General features: G+C 44.6%; 1 protein-coding gene across 20 annotated transcripts in view; it reads left to right on the forward strand.

Moving 5' to 3' along the window:
• Positions 1 to 13,627, forward strand: part of FHOD3 (formin homology 2 domain containing 3) — a 663,149-nt gene that overhangs the window by 629,423 nt on the left and 20,099 nt on the right. For all 20 annotated transcript variants that reach the window (XM_053259380.1, XM_053259375.1, XM_053259376.1 and 17 more), the window contains one exon: positions 3,939 to 4,131. In XM_053259380.1, the coding sequence (XP_053115355.1) occupies positions 3,939 to 4,131 (193 nt within the window). The remainder of the gene's footprint in view (positions 1 to 3,938; positions 4,132 to 13,627) is intronic.

Below are 13,627 nucleotides of genomic sequence, written 5' to 3' on the forward strand. Positions count from 1 at the left end.
ACAATAGCCACCTACAATTTGTGATTAGCTTGCAAGTCACTGGGATCTGTATTTCTTAACTGATGAACTTGCTAATTTTCACATTATTTCCTGCAGGTGATATTTTATTAGTATTTGCAAATCCTAGCTTTCTCACCAGTTGTAATAGTGAAGAGATAAAGAAAGATTTGGTTCTCTGGGCACGTGACATACAACCAGATCCACATACATATGGATTACATAGGAAGCTGCCCTTATATTGAGTTAGACCACTGGTCTATCTAGCGCAGTATTGTGTCCACTGACTGGCAGTGGCTCTTCAGGACTTCAGATGGGTATTTCCTAGCCAGGCTCAATCCCAACCTGGAGATGCAAGGGATTGAACTTGGGACCTTGCAAAGCAGATGCTCTTCCACTGAGCTATGATCCCTCCTGAAAGAGTGTTTGTGTCATTTTCATTTTCCCACCCATGCATCTCCTGAATTAGATTGTCAAACAACTGTAAAATGTACACGTGGGTATATTTACTGCACAGTCAATTTTCTAGGACATTATCCAAGTGGTGCTAATAATAATAATAAGTGGTGCACCCAAAAAGTGTGGGTGCTCTGAATCCCACTTACATGCCAAGCAGTTTTCCCTCTAAGGCGTGTGCATACTCACAATTTTTTAAATGTCCACTCAGTTAATTTTAGATTGAATCAGGAAGGCCCCACTCTGAATGCACATGTGCACACACTGTCTTGATACTGCCACAAAAACAACACTTATTCCATGCAGAGATGAAAAAAGTATAGGGTCCACTGCTGCCGAGCCACTCCCACTATACCTTCCCTCAGATCTATTCCCCTGCCACCCTTACCAAAACTGCTCCATCATCCAGCTTCTTCTAGTGAAAGTCTAGTAAACCTCTAAGTATAGCTCCATCCAGAACAGGTTAACCAAGTCCCCAGTTAGACGTGTTACTGACAATAACTTCATCTTGTCAGGATTGAAACTCAGATGAATCCTTTATCCATTCTATCACTAGTCCCTGCCACCAGTTCAGCACTTCCATTGCTTTATCTGAATAGGAACACAAAAAGAGCTGGGTGTCATCAGTGTCCAGATGGCACCTCACTCCAGATCTTTATCTTACCTCCCCTATTAGGTGATGTACTCCTATTGCACAATGTTGCTGTTGAATAGTATGAGAGGCAAGATGAACCCCTGTGGGAACTAGGGCTGTGCACGGAACTGGGAAGCCTGGTTTGGTTCAAATCTAACCGGACTTGAAATGGGCCCGATTTGGTTTTTTGCATGTCGAGCTGGGACCCAGTTTGGCTTGAGGCTGAACCAGTTTGGGACTGGCTCAAAGTGGGGGGTTTTGTGTTTTTTTTAACAAAACTTACTGCCTGATCCAGTGACCTCCAGAGGGTGCTGCTGTGACCATGGGGAGACAGCAGTCTCCAGTAGTCCCTGCTCCCCCTCTGGCATCCCCCCAGTCTTTTTAGGGCCAATTCAGCCCATTTATGGGCCTTTTCGGCCCTCTGCCTGCTCACAGTGGCCATTTTGAAGGCTGCGGCATGTGAGCACTGGCCATTTGCATACCCGGGTTCCCAAGCATGCAAATAGCCAGTGCGCACACATGGGTCCTCGGGCATGCAAATGGCCAGTGCACATGCATGGAGGCCTTCAAAATGGCCACTGCGAGCAGACAGAGGGCTGAAAAGGCCCATAAACAGGTCAAACCGTCCCTGAAAAGACTGGGGGAGGCTGGCAGGGGAGCTGGGACCATTGGAAACCCCACCCCCACAGCTGTGGCAGCACCCCCTGTAGGCTGCTGGACCAGGGGGTAAGTTTTGTTTTTTAAAAAAAAAATAATAATTGAACCCCTGAGTCAGCCCGGGGTGTTTGGCTCAAGGTCGAGCCAAACCAAACCAAGCCTGGTTTGGCTTGAGGGCAAGCCATCAAACAGGCCCAGTTCGATGGCAAACCAGCTTGACCTCAGACTGGTTTGCACATCCCTAATGGGCACCCATAATATAAAAGCTAACAGTGGTCTCCCAGCATAACCTTCTGGGATGAGACCTCCAGGTAGGAGCAGAACCACTGAAGTACCCTAATGCCCACCTAGAAGGACAGGTGAATTGTACTGAAAGTCACTGAGTGATTTGGGAGAATTAGCAGGGTAACCACACAATTGACTGCTTCCCCATCTTTTCCTTGCATAGGTAATCCATCAGAGCAACCAAGATTGTTTCAGTGTCAATATCAAGCCTGAAGCCAGATTAAAGTTGATCTAGATAATCACTCCCATTCAAGAGTATCTGGAGATGCACAGCAACATCTGCTTGAGCATCTAGTTCCCAAAGGTGATATTTGCAACCAGCTGATAATTGTTACAATTATTATGGTTCACAGGGTATGGCTTAGATACTGTACAGCACCCCACTGTGAGCCATGTCAACACTGCAGGATGCTTCCCCTATTGGGAATTATGGGAGAAGTGTCCTACTGCATGGATGGATTCTTAAGAGCCTCTGAAGTGTGTTTGCAAGGAGCATTGATGGGCTCTCCACACTCACAGAGCCAGCACCCATGCCCACTGATGGAAGAGCAGGATGCTGTGCAATATCTAAGTGGTCACCTAATTGCCTTCTTCAAGGCAGCCAGACCTGCCTCTCCCACAAGGAAGCATTAATAATCCCCTGGATCCTGATGATCAATCTCTCCTCCTAGCCATGAAGGTAGGACCATAAGAAGCTGCCTTATACCAAGTCAGATCATTGGTCCATCTAGCTCAGTATTGCTTTCGTCAGTGGCTTCTCCAAGAAGTCTTTCCCAGCTCTACCAGTCCTAAGCCAGGACTGAACCTGGGACCTTCTGCAGGCAAAGCATCTGCACTGCTCTACCACTGAGCCATGGAGGTCCTGGACTTCTAGGCCGAAGTCCAGGGCCTCCATAGCTCCTTGGGGCCCCCAAATCCTCTTTAGTCTGTCCTGGGTGGTGTGGTCGCCCAGCCGAGCATGATTATGCTTAATTTGCAGGGGAGGGGGGCCTTCCAAAGGCCTTTAGGTCCAGGCTCCAAAATTACCTAGGTGCACCTCTACACTGAGCTATGGCCCCATCCCATAAGGCTGAGCAAGTAGGTGGTAAGCCACATTCCTCCAAACATCTTGTCCATGTCCTAAAGTACCAATCACGGAAATTCAGTTTTCAGATCCTCTTAAAATATTGTATCCAGGTATCACTTTTTTCAATTACATTGTTTAAAAAATTTCTTATTAATGCAGATAAGGTAATTAAAAATTAATTCAGATATATTGCTATATACACTGTTGTTCATAGTGAATAAATATCATTATAGAAATATTAAAAGAAAACAGGAGAGTTCAAATAATACAGCAGCAGTATTAAAATTGTGAACCTGACATGCACCAAGCTATTGGGATTTTACAATTTCCTATGTGAACTAGAAATACCTTTCTTTTGTGTAGTTAACCTATAAATTTTAATTCTTGTTTAGAATTTTCCAAACATCCTCTCAGCCTCTTTGAAGTTGTCTAATGCAAACACATATTGTTCAGTTGCCACCTGCCCTTACCCCTCGAATGAATGATAATAATAATAATGATGATGATGTTTTTCATTCACTGCTAAATTAAGGTGGAACATGATAATAGTTCCATTAAATATTTTATATTTTATGCATCACTATGCAATAGTAGGTTGGGAAAACGTTATCTGAGACTTCCATTTACTTGTCATCTTTTTTTAAATTGTAGGCTCTGGTAATGATGCCGAAGGAATCTATGAAAACTCACAGGAAGCATACAATATGAGTTATAGTTCAAAAACAGATTCTTGACTTAATGCTTATCTGACCTGCTGAAATATTCTATTATGCTTAAAGATTTGAAACTTGCCCCAGAGGCTGATCCAATAAGCAAAGTCTTTTACTCTTTCTGCTTTTCTAGGTTCCACTCCTTCTTGTTATTTATGGGCTATCCTCCTTACGCAATCCGTGAAGTCAACATCAATAAGTTCTGCAAAATTATCTGTGAATTTGCTTTGGAATATCGTACCACCAGGGAACGGGTTTTGCAACAGAAGCAAAAACGAGCCAACCACAGGGAAAGAAACAAAACCAGAGGGAAAATGATCACAGATGTAAGTGACAAAGTAAATCTAATTCAGTAAAAATGTATAAAACGTTGTTGCAAGTGATATATTATGGACATAGTACTCCAACTGCCAGGCCACCTTAAGTGGTGCAGCGGGGAAATGCTTGACTAACAAGCAGAAGGTTGCCGGTTTGAATCCCCACTGGTACTATACCAGGCAACAGCAATATAGGAAGATGCTGAAAGGCATCTCATACAGCACGGGAGGAGGCAATGGTAAACCCTAGGGATGTGCACGGAACCTGCTGGTCCGGTTCGGTTCGAGTCTGGACCGGACTCGAACCTGACCTGACCAGTTTGATCCAGCACCCCTTAACCCTCTGCCCAGTTCAGTCCGGTCCGGGAGGGGTTCACAAAGTTTTTTAAATTTGTTTTGCTTTTTTTACCTTTAGCCCCTTCAGGGGGCTTCCTCTAGAATTTTTTTTAAAAAATGGCCACCACGCATGCGCAAATGGCCTCTGTGAGGCCCTGGGCCATGCCAGACCTCACAGAGGCCATTTGCACATGCGCGGTGGCAGGCAACATGGCTGCTGTGCCAACATAGGGAGGCCTGAATGGGCCGAAAAGGGCACTAAAAAGGGCTGCAGCGGTGCTGACCGAGGCTGGTGGAGGAAGGGGGAAATTCGTGGATCCCCCCGCGTGGCCTAGAGGAAGCCCCCAAAGGGGCTAAAGGTTAAAAAAAATTTTAAAAAACTTCACAACCCCCCCAAACCGTGGCGGGGGGGGTTCAGTTTGAGGTCAGACCAAATGGGGGGTTTCAGTTCTAGCCTGAAACCATTGAACCAAACCGGTTCAATGTAGAACCGAACCTCCTTTGAACTGTTTGCACACGCCTAGTAAACCTCTCCAGTATTCTACCAAAGAAAACCACAGAGCTCTGTGGGTGCCAGAAGTTGAAATCAACTTGACAGCACACCTTACCTTTTACCTTTACTCCAACTGCAAAGCAGGGAGGAAAGCCTCCACTATGAGAATAGAATGCTCTGCGGCAAAAGATCCTGCTTCTTCAAGCAGCAGGATCCTCAGTAGCTTCTTATGCTGGAGTCATGGACTATGTGATCATAAGTAGGTTATGATCAGGACCCATGCATATAACAGAGCCCTATGCACATGTATTATCTGCTTTGATATGTACATTCAGCAATAAGAGATTACAAGTGGGCCATAGGATCATGCACTTTTCCCAGCTACCCCTCATTTCTTCCACATACATCTTTCCCTTTCCCCACTGGGTGTATCCACAGATGAATGTTCTACTGACACCAACATTAATGAAGTAAATCCAGGTTTGCTACTCGGCTTCAGATGTTCGTATTTTTAATCCTAGTTAAGAAGGAACACTAGTATCCATTCACACTTAATATGGAACCACGGGCCCAATAGACCCGGAGTTCTGCCCACCACCACACATACACACGTGCGGTTATCTATTCACATTTGGATGTAACGGGCAGGACCCTCTCTGCAGCCAAGGAGACTGCAAAGAGTAGGGGGAACTGGCTATGTGGGTTTTCTTCTGGAATGAAGGACAGCTCTGGCTGCCAATCAGAGCTGGAGTGAGGGAGGAGTTTCCTCCCTCAATTCCGGTTGATGCAGCATCCAGTGTTCAGGAAAGGACTGGAACCTCAGGTAAGATCAGCGAAATCCACCAAAAACCGAAGGTTAAAATTGGAGTTTGGGGAGAGAAACCTCAGGTTGCTTTGGTATATGAATCATGGTTGCACACGTTTGGACATACAAAAAAATTCAACCTCAGGCCCCTCCAACTCCATTTTCCTGTTGTTGTAAATGGGGACGTTGTGTTACTGTTGATGCTAATGTAGAAATACTTAACTCAGATTAAAACCAGCAGGGGAAGAGCAGGAGGAATTCAAGCAGGGAAGGAGAGGAAAGAAGATCAGAAGGAGTTGTTCAGTCAAATCCCAGTCTCATAACCTTGTCTATAAGACTGGGAGCATCTGCACTGGTCCATAATATGAAAGGAATTGTCCCACATACACAGAACCCCCACTCATCTTTGAATTGAGAAATCCTGCAGAATAGCTGAGGTGCCACAAGACTGTAGATGAGCTAATGTTATCTCAGTCTTCGGTGGAGCCAAGATGTCGACAGCTGAACTCATGAGCTCCTGCCCCAACCTGGGCTTCCTCCCTGCTCCTGGCCATGCCTTCCAGGGGCTTGCCTCCCCACAGAGAGAGGAAAAGATCTCGCAAGAGCCCTGCCAGCAAGAGTCCTGCTGATGATAGTGGAGAACACATTGGAAAGAAGAAGCAAATGAAAATCAATGCCTTCCTTTCCCCTTCAGAGGCAGCAGTGGGAGATTTACAGATCTCAGCACAGAATCTCCATCTCCTTCAGCCAAGGAGGCCGCTTCATGCAAGCCGGAATCTCAGAAGGCAGCTATAAATCAAACTCCTCCAATACTGTCTCATCAGAGGGCTGAGAGGGGAAGCTCCTTGAAGCAGGGAGGCAGAAGTCTCATAGCTCCTAGCCACACACCTCACCCCTTGACTGACCTTGTCACTCAGCAACTCAACGATGCCTGTTTAATTTCAGCAGAATCCTTAATCATTATCTTTGGCAGGTTGAACATAATTGCAGAAAAATGGACCGTTTAAGACAGGCTTTTGAGTGATTCATCGTAAAGAACCAACAGGGAGTTAAAAATACAGTTGACGTCATCAGCTCCCAACCAGCCCCTCCCCTTTTGTCTGGCTCACTCCCCACATGTAAGGCACCTTCAGGGCTTTTGGAATCAACAGTTACCCACATTTCCAGAGACTTCTACAAACATCTCAGATTGTCCTTGAATTCTCCAGATATGATTATCACAACTGGGCTAGCCACCAGGCAATTATTAACTCATTGCCTTGTCTCTCAAACTCACAGACAGAAACTATTGAATTAGTTTCATACTACTATGTCCCCTCCAGACTGAATGTGAAAAGACTCGTTCTAACCTTTAAAAATGCAGCAATAGTCTCAAAACTGATACGCTTGATACATCGCCTGCAAATTTACAACATGATGACAAGGAGAGTTTTCTCCAAAATAACTTTAAGAAACTTTATCTCTGGCCAAGAGATTCACAGCCCATCTGTCAAAGTATTTAACCCCAACCACAATAAATTCTCCCATCAAGACAAGCCTCAACTAACTTCCTCCACAGGGACAGCTAATTTGCAGCCTCACAATTACATCCAAGATGAACTGCACCAGCATAAAAATAAACTTTTTGTAGTTATGCAAAACGTAAGACCACAGCCATTATTAAAAGGGGTCTTGTGCCTAGCCTCAGACTCTGGAAGTTATCTGAATCTGGAACGGGATATGGGAATTCAGCTATCCCACACAATCTCAAGACTCTCCAGCCCCTCAACTCCAAAATCATGTCATGCTTCAGACATGCGCAGCCAGACCAACCTGATGGAGGTCACCCACCCAACCACCCCCGGCTACTGAAAGTGCACCCATCAGCCTTTTATTCAGAAACCAAAAGTGAAAGTGAAGGTGACAGTGAAAGAGCCAGCTCTGGAGCACTCTCTCTCAGGCTTCCTCCTGCCTCCCCTGGTTGCCTCCTAGATTCTTGGGCTCCTGCTCCGCAAGATATGTGCCACAGAGTTCTCCTTGCTTCTGACGCACACTTCAACAGTGTTACTGTTGTCCTTGCCCCAAACAGATTGTCCACACTGGAGCCTTCCCATGATGCCCCTTCATTAGACTCGAGGATGGATGACTTCTATGATAGAAGAACCGATTCACACAAGCCCTTTGGCATTCAATGAGAATGAAGGGCAGAGCCATTCAGCACCCCCTCACACACTTCCGACAGCATCTCCTCATCAAGAGGCCCAGCGGCACAGCCCCACCCAAGGCCTTAAATCTGTGGAAGCACCCACCACCTTGCAGGGTCTGGGAACTGGCGTATCTTTGGACAGCAACTCTCATCTCAAGAACTTCAGCAAGCTGAGCACCTAAAGCAGCCTACCTGAGCCAGTGAGCACTCAGGTCTTCCCTGCTGACCTCCCTGAACTGGTCCCAAAACAACAGGCTTCTGTGAAAGAAGTGTAGGACCAACCAAATGCCTCACCAGCACCCCCCACCCCAGGCCAGAAGGACAGGTACTAGCAGATGTCCCCCTCCTTCCCCCTCTCAGCAGATGCCCCTCTCCCTCCCCATCTCCCCCAGCTTGGCCGCTGGAGAGCTGCTGATTCCTATATGGAGTTCTCCCACCAAGAATTCAGTAACCACCTTGACCCCGTGACATCCCACAGACCAGCATAAGATACAACTTCCTCTCCCAGTTTGATATAATCTTGGTGCAGGAAACCTGGACAGCAGTTGACCACATTCATTACACTTAATGAATACCACTTGTATAAAGTGGGGGCGGTTCATGGGGCAGGCCGAGGGAGACTCAAAGGTGGCCTGGGGATATTAGTCTCCACTACCCTGCATGCAACAACATTGATGTGCCAAAGAAACTCCACCTTAAAAGAAACTCCATCTTTAACGCAAAGTAACTGACTACTAACAAGTCTATATCCACTGAAATTGCTAACAAGCTGGTTCCCACTGAAGCCTAGGGGAAACAGGAACTAACCAAATAAGGAGTGATCACTCCAGTTGACCATAAATCATGTGCACTAAACACTTTACTGCCATTTTATTACCACGTAGCCTTAACTCAGGGTGTTGGTCAGTTGATTGATCCTTTGTATAAAAGAGAAACGTGCCTGTAACTAATCTGTATTCAACTTGGAGCGTTAGCCAGTTGTTTACCTTGCTGTCTGCAGAGCACTAAAGCCTCAATTAATCATTCCCATCCTTGTGTCTAATTGATTGGATAAACGGACCCAGGGACGAATCCTCACCTACATCAACATCACCCCTCATCCCCGCTTAAACAAACTGCTATGTTTATTCTAACTCACCTGGGGCCCACCTCACTGCTGATAATCAATCAACTGCTACAGCATTGAAAACCTGAAATCAGCTCTGTATGGGTGGAACTTGAAGATTATACAGATGACCTTGTGCTGGCCAATCCTGAAGCACTGGTGGTATTGAGGTTTGACCAATGCCAGGCTGGGGCCTGATGACCACACCCCATTCTCCCAGCACCAGCTTCCATCTCCCTTCTAGGAGTCCGAGCACACATACACATACCGACACCGCCTCTCTAAGGACCAGAGATCAAATTATGTGGGCCTCTGCCTAGAAAAATCAATTGCCAGGCTCAACCTCCATATATTAAATGGCTTTTTCGCAGAGGACCATCCAGGAGAATTTGCTTATTTATCTGGCTCCAAAACGAGTACCATTGATTACATTGCTATCTTAGGGAATCTGCTACCTGCTGAGAATTTTAAGGTAGTACTTTACCTTGACAGCAATCATTTCCCAATCTGCCTTCAATTATCATTTCCTTCCCAGCAGATCTGCTTGGAGACCTGCTTCCCCCACCCCCCACAATCTTGTCTTCAGGATAAGCCAGGTGTTGTGCCAAAAGGTCCCCCCAGTTAGATCAAACCATAAAAGAGCTGCTTGCCGAAGAAACTCTACAGAGCTACTGGCTAGACCTAACTTCGAAGGATCCCATTCGTGCTCCCCTGGCAACATATGAAACCCTGGCGCATGAGCTAGAAAAGCACCTAATCCATAAGGCTGACCCCTCCCACAAAGCTGTCTGTGTGTCCATCCAAACCGTGGTTTGACACGGAAAGCTCTTGTTTCCACCTATAGAATCCACAAATCCAGATCAGGAACCAATGCCGCAATGGTCCTCCCAAACCTCCTCAACCTTAAGAGGCAATAAGAACACCTATTGGCAAGCAAAAAAGAGAGGCAATGAAGAGCCACTTCATCACAACTCATCCAGGTGGTCAAAGCAAAGGACTCAGCTATGTTCTGGCGCATCACAACCAATTCCACAGGCAATGGCCTGGCTCAGTTAGGCACCCATATCCCATCAGAGATCTGGGAAATGCACTTTCAGAAGCTGTATGAAGATCACACTGCAGAAGACCCCCCCCCTCCAATGTAAAGGACTTGCCCAGGTGGCCACTGGTCTCTAGGGCTGACACTGAGTCTCTCATTTTCCAAACCAGAGCAGGGAAGGCCCATGGGGAAGACCTTATCTCTCTGGAGCATATAAAAAACAATATAGAATGGTGGGCTCCAGTCTTGGCCTTGCTCTTTACTTACATTGACTCTCATGACTGTATTCCCAGCTGGCGATTATCGTCCCCATATTCAAAAGGGGGGGAAAGGATGACCTCACCAATTATAGGCCGGTCAGCCTGCTTAACACCATCAACAAGCTCTATCCCATCTACATGGGAAGCTTAAGGACTGGCTAGATCAAGAAAATCTGCAAGTCCCCCAATCCTAGTCTTAACACTCTAATCACTACACCACACTGGTTCTCAACTGTGTGCATATTGATTGCAGAAGAAATCTGAGGCAGGAGAAAAGGGAGATACATTTTTAGCAGTGAAGCAAACTAGTAGAGAGGAGAGTGTTGGATATCTTTTAAGAGCACATGAAAGGGTTTAATTATCAAAATGTGGGGAGGCTGCGATCCCTGGGCAAGCCCTGTGGGCCCAAGCCCTGGATCTTTTAAATAGTTATCAACACCTCTGCAAGGGAGAGTGGCAGGATTGTCCATACAAAATCTGGTACTGGCAGGTATGTTCAGATTTTCTACTACTACTACTAATAATATTTTTTTTTAAAAAATCAATCCTTCTTTGAGTCTGTTTTGGTGTAAAAAGTAGTGAATCTAGCTAGTTTAAGTGGCAGGGCAAGCGGCAGGGAGAGAAAGGGAATATGAGAGAGAGGAGGGGAGGAGACAGAAGGTGGTGCAAGGTGGACGCAAGGTGAAAGAAGGTGGCACAGGACTATGTGTGGCTTCCCAGATATGCATTTGAATCTAATCTGGCCCACCTCCAGATTTGAAATTTATATCATCGCAAGAGAAATATTTGCAAGAGAAATAAAATCCAAGCCCCAATATTTTTATATGTGGAGTAAAAAATCTTTTATGGGGGAAAAATTCCTGTTGTACCCCCTGTAATTTCCTGCTGTATCCGCCCCTGGGTGTCACAAAGGTGGGATAGGCAGCTATTCCTCCACACGGGAAGAGACTTGTTCTCTCTTACTCCTGAAGGTAGGTCAGGATTTGAAATGAGTTGAAATTAGAATGCGTAGAATGAGTTTCAACCAATGAATTGGAATTAGAAGGAAGCAAATTCGGGCAAGACATAAGGAGGAACTTCGGAGGAAGGGTGATGATGTCATTGTGGATGGTGGGCACCTGACCTGAGCTTGCTGCTCTGCTCTCCCATTGGCAAATACTCTTAAAATAAAGCACCTGCTTACCTGTTTCCTCTTCAAGATGGGCAAATCTGAAGCTATGATTATTCCTATAAGAAGAAAGATCTTAAATCATTCCTGGCTCTGTTAAGCCCAGAAGCTTCCCCACCAGTGTTCTCTCTAACAGGGATTCCCAGATGTTGTTGACTACAACTCCTAGCATCCCCAGATGCAATGGCCTTTGGCTGAGGGAATACTGTTCTCCACCATTATCACAACACGCCCAGAAGGCCAAAAAGGTGTTGTGAGAAATACAAACTGATCCTCCCACTGATAAGGCAGCAACAGAAGACACTAGGTTAGTAGGTTAGTTAGAAATTAAAGCTCTTAAAAAGATATTCTCAACCAGATGCAAGGGCTTATTCAACCCTTACCGTTAAAAATGACTGAAATTAAATCTAAGATCTCTGACATAGCCCAATCGAAGGACACGGCATTAGAGTTAGGAACGAATCTTCAAGCCAAAATTCAAAGCCTTCAAAAAAGTAAGGAGGAAGGATCAAAAGCTCCACTTGGAAAGCATTGAAAATGCCATATGTAGAGACTCGATTTGCTTCAGGGGCTTTGAGAGGGTTCAGATCCCACTACGATCATGGCAAAATGGCTCAGCAGTGTCTTTTTCCCTTGAGGAGGGGATTTATCCAACAATTGTCAATGCCTATTAGGTTGGATCACTAACAAACAAGAATAATACAAATACATACACAGATGCATTTTACGTCAACTATCTGCTCTCAGATCAGAAGGAGGAAGTAACATTTAAAGTTGCTAAGTTCTGTGAGGCAGCTAAGAAGGCTAGACAACAGATGGTACTAGACAACAGATGGTAAATCAGATTATGCTAATGGGAAACTGCTGATTAGGATGAGTCCATGTTCCTGATTATATTATGTATATATTATTACTATATTACGTGTATTATTATGTATGTAAATTTTGGTCTATGACCGTAAATAAACATGACTTGACTTGACATAGAGTATTGATATACCACTTTTCATCCAAAGTTCCCAAAGCAGTTTACATACAGAAATTAATTAATTAATTAGATGGCTGCCTGTCCTCAAAGGCCTCACAGTCTAAAAAAGAAACATCAGAAAGACACCAACAACAGCCAGTGGAGGGATGCTGAGCTGGTGCTAGATAGGGCTAGTTGCTATCCCCCTGCTAAATAAAGAGAATTGCCACTTTTAAAAGGTGTCTCTTTGCTCAGTTAGCCAGGGGGTGGGGGTGGCTATCACACTCTATTTCATTTTAAAAAAAAATACATTCTTGTTTGGTCATTATTTTATCTGAAATTAAGTCATTTTGGTTCCAGAAATATTCACCATGAAAAATGAAAGCCCTCTGTTTTGTCTTTCATGGAATTTTCAGTACACTCCACATTAAAAAGATTAGCTGTGGAAGATATGAATGACAACATGCTAACATTGCTTTTTAAGGGTATGTTTTATTCCATCAGGGAGCTGTTTGTTTTGCTTTGGGCCTAGTGACACTGAAATATAGCCAGCTTTTCTGAAGTGCAGCCCCTGTAGTATGTGCAGTTTGCTTATTCAGATGATGATAAGCATTTTCATTGCCAGCAAAAACAAATTCCTTCTCCATAAAACAGCACTATGTATTTAATCCCCTAATCTTACTGACAGTCAGACAACTAAAAGATCAGAGACAAATAAAATGTTTTTGTTTCTAATAATGTATATATTATATCAACTAATTTAAAAACATGCACACTACCGTTGGGATAAAACTGCCTTGGGATAATTTTATGAAAGTTGGTATATAAATCTAACAATAAGTAAAATAAAATAAATATGTATGGACACTTATGTGACTAAGTAGTCATTTCTTATATCTTTAGTATATTGTGACAAGTTTGTGTTAGTAATTACTAACTTGTCTCACTTATTTTAATGGAGCTTAGGCATGACTAAGTAGCCTGGATGTTGACTATTATTATTATTAACTTACATACAGCACAAATACAGGCAATTCAGACACCTCTTGCTCTGCTGCGTGTGTCTCAAACACCACCTGTGCTGTTGTGGAACAGGGCTGTTCCACTCCAACTTAAAATTATACAATTGCTTTCTCCTTTGGAAATA

Source organism: Hemicordylus capensis, chromosome 6 (assembly GCF_027244095.1).
Source record: "Hemicordylus capensis ecotype Gifberg chromosome 6, rHemCap1.1.pri, whole genome shotgun sequence".
Classification (NCBI taxonomy): Eukaryota; Metazoa; Chordata; class Lepidosauria; order Squamata; family Cordylidae; genus Hemicordylus; species Hemicordylus capensis.